Below are 20,008 nucleotides of genomic sequence, written 5' to 3'. Positions count from 1 at the left end.
CTTCTTACTATTATCAAGATTGATTTCCTCAAACTCATATGCTTGAAACCAATTATTAAAATCACCTGAAATAGGTTTATAATACTGAAATTGTATAAATAGTTGATATACCCACTCTTTTGACCAATGCTTGAGTGTCTGTTTTCCTCATTCATGGATTCTTAGGCAACAGTATGTATATATATATACACACACACACATATATACATATGTTGTATACATACATAAATGTGTGCATGAGTATATGAGTATACTATATATATATATATATATATATATATATATATATATATATATATATATAGCACGTAGGAGTGGCTGTGTGGTAAGTAGCTTGCTTACCAACCACATGGTTCCGGGTTCAGTCCTACTGCGTGGCAACTTGGGCAAGTGTCTTCTACTATAGCCTCAGGCCGACCAAAGCCTTGTGAGTGGATTTGGTAGACGGAGACTGAAAGAAGCCCGTCGTATATATGTATATATATATGTGTATGTATGTGTGTGTGTGTCTGTGTTTGTCTCCCCAACATCGCTTGACAACCGATGCTGGTGTGTTTACGTCCCTGTAACTTAGCGGTTCGGCAAAAGAGACCAATAGAATAAGTCCTAGGGTCGATTTGCTCTACTAAAGGCGGTGCTCCAGCATGGCCGCAGTCAAATGACTGAAACAAGTAAAAGAGTAAAAGAGTATATAGTTATATATATATATATATATATATATATACAGTTAGCCCAGACAGTAGAGCACAAGAAACTTAATCCTGGAGTCATGGGTTCCTGCCTCACATTGGGTGAGCTCTTTACAGGCGCAGGCATGCTTCCCAGTGGTTCAGTCCCACTGCATGACACCTTGGGGAAGTATCTTCTTCTATAGCCTCAAGCAGACCTAAACCTTGTGAGTGGATTTTGTAGACAGATACTGAAAGAAGCCCACCATATATACACACACACACACACACACACACACACACATATATATATATATATATATATATATATATATTTTGATAACTATATATATATATATATATTTAACTATGTAGGCATAGGAGTGGCTGTGTGATAAGTAGCTTGCTTACGAACCACATGGTTCTGGGTTCAGTCCCACTGTGTGGCACCTTGGGCAAGTGTCTTCTACTATAGCCTCAGGCCGACTAAAGCCTTGTGAGTGGATTTGGTAGATGGAAACTGAAAGAAGCCCATCATATATATATATATATATATATATATATATATATATATATATCTGTATGTGTATATGTTTGTGTCTGTGTTTGTCCCCCCGACATCACTTGGCAACCGATGCTGGTGTGTTTACGTCCCCGGAACTTAGTGGTTCGGCAAAAGAAGCCGATAGAATAAGTAGTATGCATGCAAAAAAAAGCCCTGGGGTCGATTTGCTTGACTAAAGGCAGTGCTCCAGTATGGCCACAGTCTAATGACTAAAGCAAGTAAAAATAAAGGATAAGCACATATATATACACACACACATATTTACATATTCTCGCACAAACACACAGCAGACATACACATACATCTGTGCTTTCATATTTCCATATATTTGCTATCATATAAACGCCAACGTAAAAACAATATATCTTACAGTATTTATATATATTGGACAGTTATAGATTGCCATGTCATATAAATGTGATGAGATATTTGATTCAGTCTTCAGTTTAATATTCAAAACAGCCAATGGGATATGATGTCCTTGAAAGCTGGAATAATTAAAAAAAAAAGAGAAAGAAAAAGGATATTTTTGTAGAATTTTGAAATTACAGTAATATTATAATTTCACAATTAATTGTGTTTTTATGAGAGTTAAAATAATGTCATTATGCAATGTTGGACCCTGGTATTCAGGTTTCTTTGACATTTCGTTGAGGTTTATCGGTGGCGCAATGACGAATGATAAAAATATACCATTTTCTTCTTCTTTTTCCCTCTCATCCACTTTTTACTCATCTTTTATTCATGAATGTCATGGAAAACACCAATATCACCAACAACAGCACCATCTTACCACTATCAATGCCATCATCATTATCACCATTATCTTCTCCTCTTCCCCACCATCGACCCCTCATTTTTATCATTTCATATCATCATCATCATTTCCTCTCCATCTCCCTCCTCCTCACCACCACCACCACCACTACCATCATGATCTCCTCCCCCACCTCCACACCCACATTGTCATCACCATCACATTTGTTTACTTAACCAGACAATTTTCTGTTCTTCTAAAATGCCTGAATTCTGTTCAGAATACTTTTTCCGACTATGCTACATGGCTACATCTACAGATCAACACTAAATGTAATTCTTGTGATGGTTTCAATATTTGTTTGTTTTTTTTTTTTCTCACTAAATACTTTTTTGTTACAAGCACTGTTAAACACTGACAAACAGAGCAGGATTTTTATTCAATCATGGATGTGGGATTTGAACACATTATTGTGGTGACTAAACAAAATATGGATTTCAGATTTTGGCAGCAATTTCAGGAGAAGGGGATGAGTCAATTACATCAACCTCAGTGCTCAACTGATACATATTTTATTGGCCCCAGAAGGATAAAAGGCAAACCTCAGCGGAATTTGAACTCAGAACATAAAGACATGAAATGCCACTAAGCATTCTGCCTGGTTTGCCACCTTATTCAAATTAAATATAAAGGACCTAGAATCCTCTCAACTGTTCTGATAATGAAAATATAACATATTGCAATATCACATGTTTATTGGAGAAAAAATCTAGGCACTTTTCTGACTTTGACTACACTTTTCTTTGATATTCCCAAACATCATTTGAAGAGATGCAATCATTAGATGAAAGTTGTGCTGGATTATTGATTACAAGGTCATGGAGAGTTCAAACTTTACTGTATCCATTGTTTTATGTCTCTGAGCAAACACAGAACTCTGCTTACCAAGTTCTTCCTCTTACTGAAGAAGATTGGTTTACAAGAGCTCTGTGCTGTGCTGGTGCCACATAAAAGCACCCATATCGATGTCATATAAAAGCACCTGTGCTGGTGTGACATGAAAAGTAGCCAGCACACCCTGTAGAGGGGTTTGCATTAGGAAGGGCATTAGAAACCAAGCCAATCAGACTGGAACCTGGTGCAGCTCTCCTGCTTACCAGTTCTGGTCAAACTGTCCAACCCATGCCAGCATGGAAAACAGGTATATGATGATGATGATGATGAAACACACACACACACACACACACACACACACATATGGTTCAGGTATTTCTTTATTTGGTAACATCAAAACATTTTACTCCTGTGTATGTAGTAAATCCTTATTTTGTTATATTAGTGAAATAGAGATTTACTGCACGCACTGAAAAAGTAGGGCGTTCTGATATTACCAGATGAGGAAATACCTGGGTCATAGGAGGGTATGGTAGTACACTACCAGCCCTACTACTAACATGGGGACTTGGCCACATTCAATATTATTTTTTTTAAATACATTTATTATGGACTTCCAGTAACGCATGCACAATGATATACAGTAACCTCTTTTATACTGTCTCCCATCCAAAGTGAAGTGTTCATGACCAGACTACAGTTTACGTGCATACATGAACACAAGTAACCTCTCATTTGAAATTCTACTAGGTAAACTGTATGTTTGAATATCTCACTAATTCATTTGCTATTATCATTAATAGAGTGCATTTTCATTCTTGTGTCTTTAATACTAACAATATTTTGTTTTAAGCCTGTTTTTTTTTTCCGGTTAATAGTCTTCATTTATTCATCATTGATTTTTAATATTAAATGCATGTTCTGTTCGCAGCTGCTTTGCAATATTTCATTTTATATAAGGTGGCAAGCTGACAGAACCATTAGTATGCTGGATATTTAGCAGCATGTTCTAATTCTGCCAAGATCAACTTTACCTGTTATCCTTTTGAGATCAATAAAATAAGTGCCAGTTGAACATTGGGGTTGATTAATTGACTCTGCCCCTCCTCCAAACCTGTGGCCTTGTGCAAGAATTTGAAAACAATATTTAATTTTATAGCTGTCAGCTTTAAATTTTACATTTTCAATTATTGCATGCTTTGGTGTTCTACTAGAAATTAATATTTCATTGCTTTAACAACAGTAAATATACTTTTAGCATTTTTCTTTTCAATATAAGTAATACTTAGATTACACTGATATTAAATATCTACATATTGACTTGCTTTGCTTCACTTTCATTTTATATGTATCAATATTTAATTATATCTTTGCATGTATATATATATATATATATATATATATATATATATATATATATATATATTTATATATATATAAACAATACACTTCTGCCATTTCGTTTGCAACAAAAAGGTGATAATAATGTAAATGAGATGGGCTTAATTTTTCACTACACATAAACATTGTTAGGATAATAGTATAATTATATTGTATTTAGTAACAAATACAATCTATATTAAAAATGGATTGAAGTGTGTGTTGTGCATGTATGCTTGTGTGTGTGTGTGTGTGTGTGTGTGTCTGTATATATATATATATATATATATAAATTTACTGGCAGTATTTTGAGAGTAATTTTTTATTGCTTTATAAATGCATATTCTTTTGACATAACTGCATTTCATCCTTTACCTCTATTTTACATTTTCCAATGTTGATGCTTGAGCTTCCTTCATGTTGCATGTCTTGTCAGTGTTTTTCTCACATGCATACCACATGTATGCTTATGCTTATACACTACAGGAATATATGATGCGATGATATCAAATCAAGGTAGAACATGTTATCTTAAAAGTAATGTGTTCACACTATTACTACTACTACTACTTGCACACACACACACACACACACACATACAAACACACACACACAAAACAAACACAGTGGTTGCTTTCTTATATATGAAGAAAGCCATTATGAGAAAGAATCATTGAAATGAGTCATTGATAATGCAATGTGAGGCCCTTATATGATTCTTGAGCCCTGCCAAAGATTTGCACATTGTATTGTATAATGCACAGTTATGCTGGCTGATGGAAGGAACAGGTGCCACAGTATGAAGTCTTTTGACATGTCTTTTTAATCCTCCAACTGAACGGCACATCTTTCCACAGATCGCACATGTTCTGTATGGAACAAAAGCCATATCAAAATTTACATGAGGTTGATTCTTGTGACTTTTTTGATGACTGACCAGGCCTGCATGACTCAAGCATTTCCTCATACAAATTACACATGTACAAACCAACATTCCTTCGTTTTCTATTGCTTCATTCTTTCTAAGCTTTTTTGTGATCTTCTCATGCTTCATTCTCTCTCTTTCAAACTTCGAACAACCACTGTGCACTCTTTTCTCCATTCATTCATCTATCTATCTATCTATCTATCTATCTATCTCTGTATGTATGTATGCATGCATAAACATTTGTCAACTTACCTTCCAACTTGTAAGCAATGCTCCTTATAGTCCCAATCTGCCCCATACAGGAATAAGTCAGTGAGGACTAAAGTCCAATTTGCTTCTTGAACCATTTCAACTACATCAAAACACAATTCAACCTGGAATGATACATGTTTTATTCAGACAATAAAATTCCAATAATAAAATTTAGTTAATGTCCTGTAAATTTAATCTGCTCTGTCAAATGTGGTGTTCCAACTTGGCATTGCTTAAACTAAAGGACAAAAGAATTGTTATCGTAGAAGTTTGCCTTCACTTCATAATCCAAATAATAAGAATACAAAGAAATCTTTTAACACATTTTTAATAATTCATTATAACTATTTTTGTACCAACTCTGCCGTTTACGCAACAATTCAAAATGAAAGTTTATGTAATGTCTGTGGCTGTAGACGTTAGAGTGCTCTTTGATGCAAGTCTGATGATGTGCTACTCTAATGCCTAAAACCACAAACTTTATATAAATTTTCACTTCAAATTTTTGTATAAACTGGCATTTCAAGCAAAGTTGGTACAGAAACGGTTGTAATGAATCATTAAAGATGTGTTAAAGGATTTCTTTATCTTATTATTATTTGGATTATAGTTTACTCTTTGCCACATCCACACAATGGAACTACCATCATGAAACCAGAATTTTCTACACTTGCAAAATTTCAGTACTAGTCTGGAATTCAACAGTGTTGATAGCCCATAACTTGGGTTCAGTGCTTCTCTGGAAATACCCTACCTTTATACCCAACCAGGACGTAAGATAAAAAGTGAATTTAGTAATTTAACACAATTTTCATATTTGTCACAGAAGTTTCTGTATCACTTTGTTTCTGACCTTATTGCATGTAAATGATTCCTTGGAAAAGATTACACAATATATATGGTTCAATATGGTACTTCATCTGACTAGTCATCTAACTAGTTGTCTGACTAGTCATCTGACTAGCCTCTTTGTATGTAGTTCACAATATATTTATAGTTGGTGTTGATTATATAAAGAGAAAACAAGACAATAAGGACAATTAGAACAATAAGGACAATGAAAAAGGATAACAATAATAACAATACTAACAGTAATAAAACTAACAGTAGCAATACAAGAACCATTCATAAGACACAAATATAAATAGAGGGTGATGGTAGAAAAAATCATCATCATCAAACAGTGGCACCAGCAGCAAATGTCAGGCCTCTCTTAATGTTACTGGTAACATATAATCCTGTATAGCTATACAGAGTCGGGCCATCATTAACCCTACCAAGTTTGTTTGGTGAGGAATGTGAGTTTTGTTGGACACCTTGCAAGATGATAAACAAAACCTATCAAAGGGCAGATGAACTCAGTAGGGTCAACAGTTATCCATCTGTACCTTTCTTTGTTTGCTGTGAGGGTAAATAGGCTACCATTGCATTGCAAAGCTGTGACAGCCTTTTTAAGAGAAGGAAAACTCTGAAATGAAACCAGTCCTCAATATTAAAAATATTCTGGTAGGGAATAACAATCATCATACAGGAAGAATGAGTTCTTGAGTTTTGGTCAACAATCTTCCTAGATATGGTGTCTTGATAAAAGCACTGAAAGAACTGAAAACTCTATCAAACCAAAATATAATGGGTTATACAGGGCCACAAATTTTCATGAATCTAAAGTTAGTGCAAACTGTAAACCAATTAATTAGGTGATGACTAAGGAGTACTTCTCAATTTTATTACAAAACCTATATGAGGTATGATAAAAGAAAAGTTACATAGTGATACCACTGGGTGGTGTAGGGTGATGGAGTGTTAGGTTATGAAAGTTATGGGAGAAGTGAAATGAAATTAGAAGGGGAAAAAATCATATATTATTGTGTAGCTTAAGGGTAAATGGAGAAAAACGTAGATAAAGCTGTAAGAATAGAGATATGTGTGGCAAAGTAAAACTGACCTGTGCTCTTGAAAATGTGTATGAGATAAAAACTCAAAAAGAAATAATAGCCATAATCAATTTGTAGGGACATGGATGAATAATAAGGGAACATGACAGAATATAAGGGAATGTAAGGGAGTTATGTAAATTAGGAAACCATGAAAGTTGAAACTGGTGCTCCAAGTTGTTGGAAATGAATTATTTCGTGTGAAAGATTTGTGGTTAAGGCACCATGAAAATGAAGCTTACAAAGAAAACTTGCAAATAAAACTTCAAAGGGTGAAGAAATCCTAGAATTGTGGGTGAAAAACTAAAATTAAAAGAAATGATATAAGAATGAAAAAGTAAAAGAATAAAACCTTCAAAACCATTGGATAATTAATCCCTGATTATTCTAAATGAAACCTTATAACAACCTAAAGTTTGTATATAAGGGTTAAAATTTAAAAAAAAAAAAGTTTATAAAGCAATCCTATAAGAAAAGTGCTTAAAGAAAATCCACAAGGGTGGGTACAATATAAGTAGAGTAAGAGTTAAAATGTGTGCCAACACAGGTTTAGTAACATATATTAGAAGTTCTATGGAAATTTTTTTAAATGTGATTTAACAATTATAATAATTGTATTCTTCACAACCCACATAAATTTTCTATATGCACTTGTCATTACATTTTTATACACTTGTTTTAGTCTTCTGTACGAACTATTTGATATTATCAATAATCTGATAATATTTAATAACAGAGAATGTAACAGTTCAACTTACCAAGTCTAAGGAATATTTATGAAGGAAACAGAAATCAGTTTTCACTGCTGTTAATAAAGTCTCGGGATTGGCCATTCCTCCAAGCCATAGTGGCATAGCTTTAATACTCCAGTTAGAAATATCAGCCCCAGATAACTTATCAAGGAAGATTCCGAGCTGATGATGTTGGCGATTTAAATCTGAAGGAAAAATAAATAGTATAATACTCAAGAAAAGATTGAGGATACTAGAACTAATTAAAGAATTTGATACATTCATTTATTTATAAAGTGTGTGTGTAAGAGAGAAAGAGAGGAGAGAGAGACGGAGAAAGAGAGGGAGGGAGAGAGAGAAAGAGAGGAGAGAGAGACAGAGAAAGAGAGGGAGGGAGAGAGAGAAAGAGAGGAGAGAGAGACAGAGAAAGAGAGGGAGGGAGAGAGAGAAAGAGGGAAGGAGAGAGAGAAAGAGGGAGGGAGGGAGAGAGAGAGAGAGAGAGGGAGGGAGAGAGTGAGGGAGGGGGAGAAAGAGAGAGAGAAAAAGGGAGATCCAAATAGATTTCTGTCTTTTTCTTCATTACACGTTAAAAATATGATCTACTTCCTTCATTTTCTTGAAAAATCACTTTGGTTTTCTGTCCAAGAAATTCTCATCATTTTGCTCCGGCATCACATTTGAAACACTTCAATTGTTTTCTGATCAATTTTATTAATTATCCACAAGCTATAACTATGTTCCTTAGGTCATAACTGGAAAAATCAAAGCTCTGATTGATTAAATTTTTCATCATTTCTCAATATAATCACTTCTTCTAAGCCACAGTGAGTTTAATCATATCTGATTCAGCCATTGTTTATTTTCAGTTTTATTTATTTTGTATGTATAGAAATTGACCTGAGTAGAGATATACTATAATCAGATATTTACCGTTATTGGCACCAACCTGTCTTAGACTGCCTTTAGTTCAATGTCTTCCAGTTTTAAAGTGATTGAATTTAAAACCTTCCATGAAAATTTCTGGTTAATCTATGCTCAACACACCAACATAATGATGACAAGGTTATTTTACTAAATTCTTCATTCTTTTCAAAATCAATTGAAATAAAAGGCAATGTTGACTTAAATATTAGCATGAACATATTTATATTTACCGTCAAGCCAAGTGGTAAGGATCTGCGGTGAACTCCTCCAGTTAGAATACAACCATGATGTTGAAACTTGGTGTTGCTTTAGACATTCTATAGTTCCTTGTAAGCTTGGATTTTTGTTTAAAACTTCTGGGAAATTCTCTTTGATGTATTTAACGTCTCTATGCACTTTTAATAGCAGTGTATTAAGGTTCAAACATTCCTACATTAAGTGAATAAATAGAAGATTAATGATTAATCTTCTCTCAGCACAAGAAATATTTAAATATAATGTTATAGTGAACACAACAGTAATTCTACAAGAAATGAAATCTTCTTTTATCTTTTACTTGTTTCAGTCATTAGACTCTGACCATGCTGGAGCACCACCTTGAAGAATTTTTAGTTGAACTTTTCAACTCCAGTACTTATTATTTTTTGTAAAGCCTGGTACTTAGGCTATTGGTCTTTTTTGCCAAACCATTGAGTTACAAGGATGTAAACACACCAACACCAGTTGTTAAGTGATGGTGGGGGGGACAAACACATACATAAAGACACACACACACAAGACAGGCTTCTTTCAGTTACCATCTGCTATCCACTCACAAGGTTTTGGTCAGCTCGAATCCAAAGAAGACGACACTTGCCCACAGTACCAGGCAGTGGGATTGAACTCCAAACTATGTAGTTGGGAAGCAAACTTTTTACCACACAGCCACTTACTGTGGTACTTTTCCCTTTCTTCTACATTTATTATTCTTTGGCTTTGCTGGGTTATACAACTTTCTATGGAATGGTTGATTACATTGATCCCAGTATTTATTTTACAAACTGATACTTTTTTATTTATTCAACTCAGAAAGAAGGAAAGCAATGTGAACCTAGACAGGATGTGTACTCAGAATGCAAGGGAGTTAATGAAATACCACAAGGTATTTTTTTCCAATGCTCTTTCAATTCTATAAACAACCAACCAAATCTCTTGTTGTTAGTGATAATTCTTAGTATTATGCCACACCCAACCAGTGAGATGTGCATCCTACCTTGAGATTAAGGTGATACTTAAAATGGTCACATCCTGCCATAATTAAAAAATTAAATAAATAGATAAATAAATAAATGAAATAAAGAGTGGCAGTAATAGATGCTGAAGACTAAAACTCACAAGGAATGAAATATGGCATAAAACACATGTTGCTTGGTCAGCAGACCAGATGTAATATTTTAAATTATAATTATTTTGATACCACATTTATAATAAATAGCAAGCAATTACATATTAATGACTGGCACTCATAAACATTGCCCTGTGTGAAAATGTCTATGGAATCTATATATGACATTTATGAAGATATATTTCACAAACTAAAATATACTTTATAACCTCCTAATGGGAATTTCTAGGTTAATTTCTAGATTAATAAAATATCTGAGTTGATAATTATTTCTAATGCAATATCTTTCAACTATTTCACTGACACTTCAATTTAATAGGATAAATATTTATAAGGATCATGAAATATGACGTCTTTTACATTAGATTTTCATCTGCAGTAACTCAGTTATTATGTTGCTTAGTAAAAAGGAATTTACCTGCCATAATGCCCATAAAACATTGGAATAGTTCTGAATATCATAGTTTGATGAATCCTGAAATCCTGTTCTGACTTTTGGATTAAAATGTATATCTGGTAAATCTAAACATGATGGTAGTTTTTCTGTACAAAGTTCAAGGCTTGACCATAAGTTTGGACTTGTCAAATCTTGACATATTCCAACCTTGCATAATTCTTCCATTCCTTGTTTGTCATAAACAACATTCATTTTGTGAAAAAAGATATTGTTTCTGTGAATACAAATAGAAATATTGAAAAGAATTATCACAAGATGCATCATTGTTCCAAAAAAAAGGAAGACAAAAGTCTTGATTATGCTGAAAGAGTGTGAATGTGCGTGTGTGTGTGTGTGTGAGTGAGAGAGAGAGAGAGAGAGAGAGAGAGAGAGAGAGAGAGAGAGAGAGAGAGAGAGAGAGAGAGAGGAGAGAGAGAGAGAGAGAGAGAGAGAGAGAGAGAGAGAGAGAGAGAGAGAGAGATGAGAGAGAGAGAGAGAGAGAGAGAGAGAGAGAGAGAGAGAGAGAGAGAGAGAGAGAGAGAGAGAGAGAGAGATGTATTTTGTCATTGTTTATGTCTAGCCCCAAGTCAGAACTGATTGAGCTGACATTTGATCAAAGATTTTGCATCCATTGTCCTCCAGTTTATTATTCAGCCATAGTGTATCTAGGACTACATTGTTTTATATTATATATGTCCTTACTGTTTTGTAGAGTGGGATTTGAAGCAGAATTACCTACTATTTCTATCAGTTTCCATATATCTATGCAGCTGTACATATATGTGTGTGTTTGTGAGTATTTTCCAGAGAGTAAGTTCATTATACCATCTACCAAGTCAGACAACATACTAAAATAAATTATGAATTCAATAAAGCATAAATTTTGAGCAGGATTTTGAATTATAAATTTAAAAACGTGACTTTTCGCAACATTATCACAATACTGTCACAATATTGTTACAATACTTTCACGACACTGGAACTATTGTTTCATAATTTACATTGCATGTAGAAGGTTCTCCACAGAATTTAATTATGGATACAGGCATTGTTGAGTGGTTAAGAAGTTTACTTCCCACCACATGGTTTCAGGTTCAGTCCCACTGTGTGGAATCTTGTGCAAGTGCCTTCTGTTATAGCCCCAGACTGACCAAATCCTTGTGAGTGGATTTAGTAGATGGGAACTGAAAGAAGCTCATCGTGTATGTGCATGTATGTATCTATGTGTGAGTATGTGTGTGCTTGTGTCTTTTTGTCTTGAACACACGATAGTTGTAAATGCAATATTCTGCGTAAACATAGCTGGCCATGGGGAATATTACCTTGCTTGAAAATAGGTGAAGGTTGATGACAGAGAGGGCATCCAGCCACAGAAAATATACCTCAATAAACTCCTTTTGACCTATGCAAACACGAAAAAATGAACATTGAAACAACAATGATGACAGTTATAGTTCATCATCATCATTTAGCGCCCGCTTTCCATGCTGGCATGGGTTAGATGGTTTGACTGGAACTGGTAAGCTGGAGGGCTGCACCAGATTCCATTCTGATTTGGCATGGTTTCTACAGCTTGATGCCCTTCCTAATGCCAACCACTCCAAGAGTGTAATAGGTGCTTTTTATGTGCCACCAACATGAGTGCCATTTACATGACACTGGCGACGGCCACAACTACGATTTCACTTGGCTTGACAAGTCTTCTCAAGCACAGCATATCGCCAAATGTCTCAGTCATTTGTCATTGCCTCTCTAAAGCCTGACATTCAAAGTTCAGTTTTATAATAAATTAAAGAGATTATTAAGGAATTAAGGCTCCAAAATTTGCAGGTTGAAGGACTACATAGATTCTCTCCTGATAGCCATTTTTAGTGACCAAGGGAGAGAAACAAAAGAAACAGAATGTGTCTTACAAACCTGAATGTGTCGATATCCCTTGAGATGCAATGAGGAAAGTGATGGTTGTCTGAGAAATTGGTTTCTTTCATCCTGTTCTGGAACCATCTCACATAATTACATAATTCTGAAAGATTAAAACTACCTTCAAGCATAATGTCTTCACATATATACTCATACATGTATGCAGGCACACACACACACACACACACACACACACACACACACACACACACACACACACACACACACACACACTCATTCATGCACACACACACACACACACTCATTCATGCACACACACACACACACACACACTCAGACACACTCATTCATGCAAACACACATTCGGACATATTCATGCACAAACACACACACATGCACGCATTCACTCATTTGTGCATGTGCACACATACATACGCTCACACACGCAAGCTCAGACACACTCACACACACACTCAGACATACTCATTCATGCATGCGCACACACACACACACATGCATACAAAAATGCAAATTAAACCATTGTTTTATACCATGGAAAGAGACTATATATCAGGTTGAGTAAAAAACAACGTTTTGAACCATGAAGAATTTGTACCGGATTTTGCAGAGGTTTGAATTTTTTTAAAATATTTTTTTGCAACTGTCTGATAATACAGACATAGACTTGCCCAAATGCATCAAAAAATTAGCATTGATATTTTTTCAGCGTTGTTACAGGCATCTGAAATGGAACTGCCAGAGCATGATATTCAAGCAATTTTGCTATACAACTTCAAAAAAGGGCATAAAGCAGCTGAAACTGCTTGCGATATCAAAGAAATGTTTGATGAGAAAATGACCAGTGAGCAGTCTGCTCAAAAATGGTTTAAATGATTTCACAGTGGAAACCTGAGCCTTGAAGATCGTGAGCATAGTGGATGCCCATTTATCATCGATGATGGTCAACTAAAGACCATCATTGAGAAAGATCCACATAAAACCACTCGAGAACTGGCAAAAGAACTTTAAGTTAGCAAGAAAACTGCCTACAACCATTTGGATGCGATCAGAAAATCAAAAAAGCATGACAAATGGGTATCACACGATTTGAATAAAAATCAGAAAATGCAGATATGAAATTTGTTCGTCACTTCTTCTCGATAACCAGACCAATCCATTCCCCAAATGTATTGTAACTTGCGATGAAAAGTGGATTCTGTACATTAATAAAAAAACATTCTTCACAGTTGTTGAACCAAAATGAAGCACCGAAAACCTTCCCCAAAACCCAAGCTCTTCAAAAAGAAGGTCATGGTGACTGTTTGGTAGTGTACTGCTGGACTTATCCACTATAACTTCTTAAAACCCAGATAAACCATTACTGCAGAAACATATTGCCATGAAATTGCCAAAATGAACGAAAATCTGCTACTCCTCTGTCACAGTCTGGTTTACAGAAAAGGGCCAATCATTCTTCAGTACAATGCTCAACCACATGTTTCACTAATGATGCTCCAGAAGTGGAGGGAATTTGGCTACGAAGTTCTTCCTCATCCAGCTTATTCCCCAGACCTTTCTCCTACCAACTACCACTTTTACAAGCACCTTGATGGTTTCCTATGAGAGAAGGAGTTCAAAAATTAAACCGATGCTGAAAGTGCATTCAAAGAGTTCATCAGCTTCAGAACTCCACATTTTTATGTTACTGGAATAAACAAACTTGTAACTCATTGGCAAAAATGTGTTGATTATAATGGTACTTACTTTGATGAATAAATTTTCCGTATTATTGAAATATATTGTGATGAATTTCATGTTTCAAAACATTGCTTACTTTTTACTCAGCCTGATATCTATCAATCTGAATTCATCTCAATTTTTTACTTAAGTTACCAGTCATTATCAAAAAATTAAAAGGGATTCCCTTCACATGACAGGGGAAGATCTCACCAAGCAGTGATAATCATATAATTACGAGAAAATATCTATGTATACATAAACAGCCTTTCAGATGTGTACAGTTACTTTAATAGATCATGTAAACTATATGCAAAAGTCATAAAATATGTTAAATTTGTAAAGTATAGCTAGCTTGATGTGTAAATTATGTTAGATGTATAAATTATATATATGTCAATTGGGTGCAATATACATGTTATATGTTAGTTGTGTCCATTGTATGTGCAACTTACCAACATTAGCTGGAGCAACAGGGATGATATATCCTGCAACAACAATATCTGACATCGGCCTGTGAACTACCTGATGCAACACATCATTTATAAGAATTTTTATATATTTTCTGTCTGATTCTTTCACTACCAATAATTGGTACAGCTGAAATTGGTAAATAGAAGAATGAATGCATGGAGTGAGTGAGTGAGTGAGTGAGTGAGTGAGTGAGTGAGTGAGTGAGTGAGTGAGTGAGTGAGTGAGTGAGTGAGTGAGTGAGTGAGTGAATGAGTGAGTGAGTGAGTGAGTGAGTGAGTGAGTGAGTGAGTGAGTGAGTGAGTGAGTGAGTGAGTGAGTGAGTGAGTGAGTGAGTGAGTGAGTGAGTGAGTGAGTGAGTGAGTGAGTGAGTGAGTGAGTGAGTGAGTGAGTGAGTGAGTGAGTGAGTGAGTGAGTGAGTGAGTGAGTGAGTGAGTGAGTGAGTGAGTGAGTGTGGATCTGAAATCTAAACTAACTAGACAGCCATGATTTAATGTTATGAGCTTTGAAGCAAGAACTGAGAAAATGTTTCTCCCAAAAGTTAAATCTACAGTGAAACTCTTAAACGTTGTTGCAAAATTACTGAATGGAAAATCACAAGGGAGGGCCCTGGTAATTGAATACTGGTGCAGAAAGTTCATGTTCTGCAGAACAGCCTTCTTTATTCTACTCAAAAGAGCAATGAATATTGAACTTGATATTTTTCAAAGTCATTTTCCAAGTTAAGAAATGTTTGTCCTTTACACACTTCAATAGTAACATGGAAAAGGATAAGGATAAACAAAGGATAGAAGATTAAAGAGATATCAATAAGTTGTTTACCTCAGGAACAATTTGTAGAGATTTCAAGAGTGCTGCTTTACTGTCATCATCATCATCATCATTGATTAACGTCTGTTTTCCATGCTGGTATGGGTTGGACGGTTTGACTGAGGTCTGGAAAGCCACTGGCTGCACATGCTGCAGTAAAATCTGAAGAGCTTCCTCCAACAGGTGATTATCAAAGGGATACCAGTGATCAAGGCCACTACTTCCCAATGCTTGGCTGGCAAGGAGAGATGAGTGGGCAACTATTGTGCCAAATAATATAGCTTTAATCACTGAGTTTATATGAGATGCTTCTCGCTTCAGATATTTATTGATTTGTGTCAAGACACAGCAGACAACTAGATGGAATAATTATTAGAAAAATGATATCAAATATATTTTTTACCAAATAGTATTAGAAAAAAAGCAAAGACAAAGCAAAAGGAAAATAAGCCAGGTATTAACAAACTATACCTGACAAGGTATGATTTGTTGATGAATAGAGATAAGGTCAAAGGCCAGAGAAGAAACATTTTCAATCCTTATAATGAATTAATATACACACAGGTATGAATGCGCATGTGTGTAAATGGGGGGGAAGTGTAGTCTATTTCTCTCCATATATATATATATATATATGTGTGCATGCGTGTGTGTGTGTGTGTGTGTGTGTGTGTGTGTGTGTGTGTGTGTGTACACATATGTTTATATTTGTTATATATGATATGAGCAAAAAAGAATTTTAGAGTCACGAGGTGCCAGAAAGGAGAAGAGCTACAGTTAATTGAACTGGCTCTGTTATTTAGTTTCAATAGAGTGTAGATCGTTTAATTTACTGGATTCTGCCAAAATAGAAAAAGAAGGGAAGAAAGGAGGTGGCGCAGAGGAGATGTAATAAAGGAAAAGGAGGAATAATAATAATAATAATAATAATAAAAATAATCATAATAATAAAAATAGTGAGAAGAATTTTGAGGTGATGGTGGACAATGGTTATGATGATGATAGATGTCACAGACCTGAGTCAATGCAGTTTGGTGAAGATGGCAGATGTTGGATGTACAACTGTCGATCCGTTAAACAGTCTCCACCAAATCTGAACAGATGTGTCCAGGATAGTTTAAATAGATATTTATGCAATGTCAAAGGGAAAATTTGGGATTCTTTCTGAATTATCCAAACTAATGAGGACTTGAGGATGTTTTCTGCAAATAAAAAAAAAAAAATACAAATCAATAATTATCATTCTATGAATGTACACAGATGCACACACACACGCAGACATATTTAAATGCACACATAAACACACCATCTAGATCATGATCTTATTTTATTTACTAGAAAATATTCTTCTCCAAGCGATTTTCTACTGTTTATATAATTTATATTTTATCATCTTTTTGCATATATAGAATTTGTCCAATCTGACTGCTCCTAATGTAAAATGATAGGTTATTGTTGAGTGAAATTTGGCTACCATTTATAACAGGTCTACTTATGGTGGGGTTTTTTCTTTTCTAAATGTATCCCGAAATAGTGGGTTATCTATTTATCTGTTTGCCTATCCGTCTATCCGTCTATCAGTCTATCTAATATATGTCTGTCTGTCCATCTATCTATCAAATACTTGTCTGTCTGTGTCTATCAATCTATCTATTATCTGTCTGTCTTTCTTTCTTTCTTTCATTTTTGAAAAGAAAATGACAGGCTGTGAATGAAAATGCAAATAGTCCACCTCTTCTAACTAACTGTGCTCCACATTTCTCTGTCGTCATCAACATACTGTTTCAGTATAAAAAACTAATACAAAACAAGCTTGGCACCAACTTGATCACATAAAATTGTCACAATGACAGGAAATCAATCAAAATGATTTGTGTTTCATTCTCCACTCCTATGGTCAAGTCAGAAGCTGTTGCAGATTAAGTGTTTAATTCAAATTCAACAAAATAGTGGAAACTTGCTACTGATCATGTGAAAAGACATAGGAATCCTGAATCAAGCAATTCCACCATCATTGCTGGTTGCTTTTACTTCCTAACGATACATTCACTCAAGAAGCTCGTCAGTGAAAGATGGGTGATGATGGGAGCAGGTGGCCTATTCTACTCAAAGCTCTTGGTCGTGAACATTAACTGATTGTGGTTTAGGTGAGATGGTCACTGTGGCTTTAGAGAGCATAGTCCACTTTGGAACTGCCTTTGTGATGAAGCAGCACTTTTCAGAGATGTCTTGCTTCCTTTGTTTAGAGGAAGGAGACAGAAACTGTTCGTTCAACAAATCTTACCCTACTCTTTTTTATCGTTCTCTTTTTTTTCTTCTGCTTCTTTGTGTTTAAATGTAATAATTTAAAATGTGATCAGTTGTATAATTGACCATAGAAATAAACAACTTGGAGGAGCAAGTGCAATACCCTAAAATTTTTGTGGGGCTATGAAAACACTTTGAAAATCCTGGGTTGAACCTGGGTTTGTGACCCCTAAGCAAATTTCGTTCCCACATTTATATCAACTGACCCTTCTGAAATGACTGTCGGAAAGGTATTTCATCAAGACAGCATTCAAGTTTTTCAAGGCAGTCTTTGGAACAATCATTTCTAACATCAATTATAAGCCAATATGGTACCAAATCTTCAAATATTTCCTGTATGTCACCATACACTAGGCTGTGCATTTCTAGATTTTTAACTGCTACACCAGTTTCCTGCAATGAAAAGTAGTAATAATTAAATATTTGATTTCATTGTCACCACTGTCACCACCACCACAACAACAACAACCACTACCATTACAATTATTTCCATTACCACAGCCAACAACAACAAAACCCCTACTTTGTCAAAGTATCAGTCACTCTCTGATGGATTTATGGTCAAGCCTGTTGCAGTGGAAACCTCCAGCATTCTTGGACCCTGGTCCATATCTCTACTCATTGAAACCTGGGCAGAGATGGCTATCCACAAGTGCAAGCTCTGTGAGCCAGAGTGGCTGTTCCAATGCATCTTCTTTAGAAAAGGCATTGCCTTTTCCATTTTGTCTGCTGGGACCCTGAAGCAGTCTGAATTACAGGAAATCATACATTCCACTCCTTAATGTAAAGCCACTCCTAACAATATAATCAAAACGATACTGTATTCAACTAATGGATCTTTGATGCAAATCTACATGGCAGAGTTTTGAGACAAAGGGAAAGCATTCATAATGCAGTCCTTTGTTGAATAGCAAAATAAAAAGTAAACAATTTGTCCCTGCTAATACCATCATAACAACCATCACCACTATCATCAATGTAACCACTAGTATCACAATCAGCACCTACAACATCACCAACATTACCAACAAGCATTATAACCAGCCAGTTTCAATGATGATGATCACCACAACTATCACCTCCAACACCACCAACAACAAGAACGACAACACTGTCACTGTTAACATGTTTGCCAACCCCAATATTTGTATCCTTCACATTCATAAGTTTGATGTCTGTCATTTAAACTATTGTTGGAATAAAGGAAAATAAAGAGAGACAACGAAAAGGAAAGATGAGTGTGTGAGGGATTCAGAGGAAGAGAAAAATAAAGAAAACAAAAAAGATAGATACAAAAATAGAAAGAAAAATGAGGACGTAAAAAATATGAAAGAGGGTAAGATAAGCAAAGAGATGTGATGTGAACCCAGTAAGGTACAGGGCAGGTAACTCAGTGGTTCTCAACCAGGGTCCATATGGCCCTTAGGGTTCATATAAGATTAAGTTGTTAAAAATGATGTGCATTAGATGAGTTATACATCTACATTACACAAAATATTTTGATGATTGTGTTAGTCAGCCACCAGCCCAAGCTCTGCTGCTTGTCAAGCTGAGAAAAGCAAACTGTCAAGGGGTATCATATCGAACATATTGCCTGTGGCTGTAGAGACCTCCTGCATCCTTGCACCTTCCTCCCCAGACCATATCCTTGGTCACCATTATTGGGGCAGAGATGGCTAACTGCAAGTAAGGGCCCCATCAGTCAGAGTGGCTGTTCCAGTGCATCTCCCTTGCCATCTTCAGGGAAAAGCCCTTTCCATTTTTCTGCTGGAGCCATGAAAAATGTTTCTATATTACAAGAGGCAAAATTTCTCAGAATTAATTCAAATAAAGTCACAGGCAAAATATGGTTGAGAATCTCTGAGGTAACCAGTCTAGGAAAAGGGCAGTGACACAAAACAGACCTACAACACAGAAGAAGGCATGCTAGCAGGGAGAAACAGATGTAT

At 35.5% G+C, this 20,008-nt stretch overlaps 1 protein-coding gene across 1 annotated transcript in view; it reads right to left on the bottom strand.

The window, feature by feature from the left end:
* LOC106883723 (dynein beta chain, ciliary) overlaps positions 1 to 20,008 on the bottom strand; it is a 362,109-nt gene that overhangs the window by 7,906 nt on the left and 334,195 nt on the right. Inside the window, exons 86-95 of the mRNA XM_089364269.1 lie at positions 18,266 to 18,452; positions 16,769 to 16,954; positions 15,765 to 16,108; positions 14,927 to 15,071; positions 12,771 to 12,876; positions 10,836 to 11,088; positions 9,264 to 9,462; positions 8,137 to 8,315; positions 5,445 to 5,566; positions 1,604 to 1,721 (exon numbers count right to left, since the gene is read on the bottom strand). Of these exons, the coding sequence (XP_089220395.1) occupies positions 1,604 to 1,721; positions 5,445 to 5,566; positions 8,137 to 8,315; positions 9,264 to 9,462; positions 10,836 to 11,088; positions 12,771 to 12,876; positions 14,927 to 15,071; positions 15,765 to 16,108; positions 16,769 to 16,954; positions 18,266 to 18,452 (1,839 nt within the window). The remainder of the gene's footprint in view (positions 1 to 1,603; positions 1,722 to 5,444; positions 5,567 to 8,136; positions 8,316 to 9,263; positions 9,463 to 10,835; positions 11,089 to 12,770; positions 12,877 to 14,926; positions 15,072 to 15,764; positions 16,109 to 16,768; positions 16,955 to 18,265; positions 18,453 to 20,008) is intronic.

The sequence above is a fragment of the Octopus bimaculoides genome, chromosome 16 (genome assembly GCF_046866305.1).
Source record: "Octopus bimaculoides isolate indiv1 chromosome 16, ASM4686630v1, whole genome shotgun sequence".
NCBI lineage: Eukaryota > Metazoa > Mollusca > Cephalopoda > Octopoda > Octopodidae > Octopus > Octopus bimaculoides.
Note: the sequence above shows the minus strand (reverse complement) of the source record. Positions and strands in the feature narration are given on the sequence as shown.